This window comes from Wasmannia auropunctata, unplaced genomic scaffold, assembly GCF_000956235.1.
Source record: "Wasmannia auropunctata unplaced genomic scaffold, wasmannia.A_1.0 LD277944.1, whole genome shotgun sequence".
NCBI lineage: Eukaryota > Metazoa > Arthropoda > Insecta > Hymenoptera > Formicidae > Wasmannia > Wasmannia auropunctata.
The window spans coordinates 148-5,576 of record NW_012084946.1 but is presented as its reverse complement, the minus strand read 5'-3'; the positions used below and the strand labels follow the sequence as shown (position 1 = coordinate 5,576).

The window sequence follows — 5,429 nt, the reverse complement described above, 5'->3', positions numbered from 1 at the left end:
TTCGTGTAAGCGGCTGTGTCATTGCATTTTTGACGGTTGTGTATATTGAGGTTGATGTTATTATAAATTATAATAAGAACTGTTAAATAGTGCGCGCGAAGCGCGCGTTTGTAGTGCTAGTAATTTAAAAAAGTAATGAATTATTTAACTTTATTTAATAACTACTTTACTTTATGTTTAATAACTATTTGTAATACTTTTTTGTAATGTTAAAGTAAATATATTACAAACATTATATACATACATATATGTATATACATATATTATATATATATATATGTATATTATCAATAGATTATTCTAATATATCCCATTTTTAATTCTTGATTGATACCTTTGATATCAAATTATAACGATAATGGAGCTGTTGAGCCAAGCTAAGTGTAACGTACTAATAATCTTATTTTGAACTGTGGCGGTAAACAATCTTTAATATTATATAAATACTTGAAATACAATACAAATTATCCCAGACGTTTCGACCCTTTTACATAGCGGTCATTTTCAGTAGGAATATAACGAATTAAGTAACCAACCTTATATACATGTAAATGCATTTGCTCGCAATTTATAAAAGTCTGATGTTATACAATTCTTGTCTTGGTTTCTAGATTTTCCAGAAAGCGTTATCTTTAGTGAATAATAGATAGATATATGTTTGAATATCCAGAAATCAATATAACTGTTGTTATAAAAATATTACCTCAGCCAGGATATTTTTCGCAATAAGTTCTTTTCAGTATTTTAAGATGTTTATAAGCATCGATTGATTAGAAAGATCAATATGATATTTCTATTCCATCCTAATAACTGCGTTTCAAGTTCGAACATTTAATCGGCGCGCAGTTTAACGGCTGTACATGGAGTTTAGAAAAATTCATATTTATTAGGCAGAATTTATTAGGCATTTAAGATCCAACCGTGACCGCAAAAAAACGCTCTCAAAGTTAGTTGTATTATTCACATAGGTCTTATTCAAATTATAATTATTACATAATAATTTAATTTTACTATTATTGCGCAACAGATCTTTTAATGCATCCTATTTTCTATTTTTTATTATCGTAGCTTTTTATATCATTAATTTTGTACAAACTAAAAAACATTTTTTTACATGATACATTATTTATTGACAATTATTATAAAGTAGAATTGGGTATTATAAGCACTTTAAGAAAATGTTTTGATATTTCTTGCACACTGAAGAGTAAAAAATTCTTGATTTTACCATTTGATAGGTCTGTTGGTGTATTATGTATTTTGGTATTGAAATTGATTATTTTAATGCAAATATTGAAATAATAAACGGTTCTTCTATTACTCACCTAGTGTTCATATTAGCCTTTGAGTAAGGGTAATATGAGCATCTTTGAGCAGTAAGAGATAATCATTATAATGTAATAGTTTTTAAAATTGTCAAAAAAATATTATACTGTTGATCAAAGTTCAAGAGGCAACTGTTGATTGTTAAAATATTGAATATACTGCACTACTCAACAAAAAATAGAGAACACTTTGAAAACGCTCAAAATTAGATAGTATCCAGAGTGTGGAATGCTCGAATTTTTAAGGAACAAAACAATCTGATATTCTTTTAAAAATAGAACTGTGGAGATAAAAGATTTTGAATTTTTCACTGAGTTACAGCAATTTGAATACTGTCCGATTTTGTGTGTTTTGAAAGTGATCCCTATTTTTTGTTGAGTAGTGTATTACGAAACAAGAAAATATTATCTTTACTTCAATCCTTTGGAAATTAACCAGTTAATAGAAACGATCTTCCAAATTTATTACATGTTTCTTATAGATCATCATTATCATTGTTATTGCAACAGCCTAAATTTTTTATCATATTGTTATGTCATTTTTTATTATATTGTAACAAAAATGTCAAATCGATCGATAGTCCAGAATTTCAATCTAACTTACATAAATAACGTAACAAAATAATAAATGCTGTTATAATATATAACAACATTTATTATTTTATTACATTATTTATGTAAGTTAGATTGAAATTCTGGACTATCGATCGATTTGACATTTTTGTTCATTTTGCCAAGTCAACGCATTGATTATTCATTTCTAATATCCTAAGTTATTTAATTTTATCATACTAATTAATTTATTGTACATACTAATATCCTAAGTTACTTTACTTTATCATACTTAATTTATTGTACATATTATACATAACCTTACACTATCGTCATAATCAGTTAAGAAAATTAATCTTATTGTATTATTATTATTATTATTATTATTACTGACAAATTATATATTCAGTTATAAAAAATTTATACAATCTTTTATACTTCTAATTTCATTATTTCTTTTAATATTTTATTCACTATTACAAATAGAATTTGCACAATAGATATTTCTTGTTTAAAACATATTTTCTTGTTTGAAACGAATATTAACTAACTAAATATATCACTTTTCTGCACGATAAATTTTCCAATACAATAATACATAAGTGATCACGTGTAAACACAGTAACCAAGAGCCAATTATTATTAGAATTGCGTAAAATGGCACTGTCGGCATGTCCATCATTGAGAGAATCCTTTTTGGCGAGCTCCAATAACAAAAAATTTCCAAGCATGACAGATCTGGTCGATCAAGGTAGACCGCCTGCATTACTCCTTCAAATGCGTATCTACAATAAAATTTTACGTTAACTAAAAAAATGCAATAAAAAAAATATAATAAAAATATGTTGCTACACAAAAGTATTGCAAAAATAATAATTCTTGATAAATAGTTGTTACAAAATAAAAAATGATGCACACTGAAAAAATTATGCACAAATATTAATAAGTTTAAATACTAAAAGCTATCACTTAATAATTGCTGTTATATAAAATTGCACCTGTAAAAGTTCACAGTGCTTATAGGTTGTAGGTATACCGGTGTTTCGTTTATTTTCAAATAAAATCCAGCAAACATAAGAAATGTTATACTGACTACCGGAATTACAAATACACCTATCTGAAAGAAATTACATTTAATTATTATTTTCTTATATTAAATAACAAATTAAATTGAAAAATTTGTTTAATACAATGACCAATGATAAATATTTCGATAAAGGAAGGCTGCTCCAATGGCCTTAACCTTGACATATATTCAGGTCATAACCCTGAGTGATCTTCAAAAGGTTTTATCCGTCGCTCGTCTTTTGATAAAAAAGTTATTAACCAAAAAAAGTTTCAAAAATTAATGGTAATTATTCACTTTAAGAAACTTTCGATACTTTATATTGATCTTGACATATATTGTTAAGGTCATGACTCTGAGTGATCTTCAGAAGGTTTTAGCCTTATTAAATTGCTTTTATTAAATAGCACATATGTTGTATATATGTTTAAAAGATTGTATAATTAGCGAATTGATGCTTTTTTTAATATTATGAGTGAAATGTAACCGTTGAGTAATTTAATTATTTATTAAAATTAATAAAATTACAGTTTTATATATTTTGACTTTTTGTAAAGAGAGTTTGAGGGGGGGAGAGGGGGGGCGAAGACCCCTTTTAGTAGGTATAGGCGCAGGCAGGGAGAGGGATCAAGGTCAAGTTTAGATCATTGGAGCAGCCTTCCTTCATTGAAATATTTACCCTGTTTTAATAATGTACGTATATATTAATTAAAATAATAAAAGATATGTCATTAAAGTACCTCAGTACCAAAAGCTGTTCCTGCAAATATTCCGAAAGTTTGTCCAAGAATCATAATTAACAGGCAAACGCCCCATACCTTTAAAATTCTATCATATTCCATTGGTTGTCCTGTCATATAATATGATATAAACACAAAAGATGAGGTACAAAGTATCTAGAAATTAAACAAAATTTTAATTGGTTTAAAATCAATTAAAAAACAGCTTATTTAATTACAATCTAATATACATATAGGCAAATTTTTATCGTTAAAAGAAATATATAATTAGTAACAAATTTATAGTGTTAAATTATATCATACTTGCATTGGGAGATCTGTTAATACTTTTACGCTGTAGTAGGATCTCAACGAGTACCAATCATTTAAATGTTCCTGTAAGAATACTGCCGCTTCCGTGGGAACTACAGTTATGATATTACATTGATGTGATATTAGATGCATTTAACAAAATACAACTATTTATAAAATTTACATTGAAACGCATATAAGTATCATAATTTAGAGTATTAATTAAAGTTGAAAATCTTGTCAAAGAGATTTTATCAGTTTAAAAAAAAATCATACAGTTTAATTATTTGTCAATAAAATAAAATAAATTTTACATACATTAAGTTTATACATAAAAAATAAGTTTATATCACTTACTTATTATCACTGTCAGTATGGAGTTTAAAAAAAATAAAGTCAACAGAATGAGAAATAAGTAAGAAATGTTGCTCATTACTCTTTCTGCTATGTCGCCGAAATCATAGAAAAGAATCCCAAACATCAGCGCGATTACAATATGCATCACAAATCTTAGTGTTGTCAATGACTAAAAAGCCAATAAAAAAAGCAGCATTCTGATTTTTCAAATAATACTTCGATTATTTCTTTCAAAAGTTTTTACTCACATTATCTCGCTTGATGCAGATTAGAGCTCGTAAAAATAAAACCTTTTGTTGTTCCCAAGTCGATTTTTTTTGCATTGCTATGCTATTTATAGATTTATCTTTATTGTCTGTCTCACATTTTTGTTCAGAGTCAATCGATAAATCTAATTCTATAACAAATCAGTTAATTACTTAAAAGGTAAAAATTACAAAAAATAATTGAAAAATTTGTTTTTATGAGTTATCTTGCTTTACATTTTTATGTTTTTTAAATAATATTAATTTTATGTCATACGTAAGACATTTAATCCTGATATTCTATATTTCTGAGAATCTATATTTCTGTTTTGTCGAAAAGTATAGTATTTGGCATAAAATATTAATTTTTATTATTCAATAATCGCAAAATGAAAGATTACGTATAAATTTGTATATGATAATTACTAAATTAATTACTATGATAAGAATACAATGTTTAAATAATAAAATATAACATGTTTACCATTTTGATTATGTTCATTGCGTGATCTGAACTTTTCGTATTCATTACGACATATCTTGTGCAGATTCTCCAAATCTCCACCCTTTTGTCCGGTTATTACCTCAAGTACTATAATTAGATTAACACAATCAATTGATTGATCTATCATTTTTTATAAACTATGTGATGTGTTCGAAACAATTTAATTTTTAAAGTATAAGAAAACTCGACAACTATAAAAATGTATTTATTACGATTTAAATATGATTGAATAGATTTTTAAATAATTTATACTTTTTAGGGTAAACATTTATTTAAGTATTTTTTCTTAAGAGTATACGTTCCTCAAAACTTTAAATCATAAATAATAATAATAACATGATTACATAG

The 5,429-nt window shown here is 25.9% G+C and overlaps 1 protein-coding gene across 1 annotated transcript; it reads right to left on the bottom strand.

The window, feature by feature from the left end:
• Positions 1-2,307: 2,307 nt before the first annotated feature.
• LOC105461790 (ATP-binding cassette sub-family G member 4-like) lies at positions 2,308-5,168 on the bottom strand (the record flags this gene model as incomplete). The annotated part of the gene is made up of 7 exons (XM_011708295.1): positions 2,308-2,662; positions 2,876-2,994; positions 3,684-3,839; positions 3,987-4,087; positions 4,332-4,500; positions 4,580-4,728; positions 5,061-5,168. Coding segments are annotated over 7 exons (1,028 nt in total), but the record flags the coding sequence as incomplete, so codon positions are not given.
• Positions 5,169-5,429: the final 261 nt, after the last annotated feature.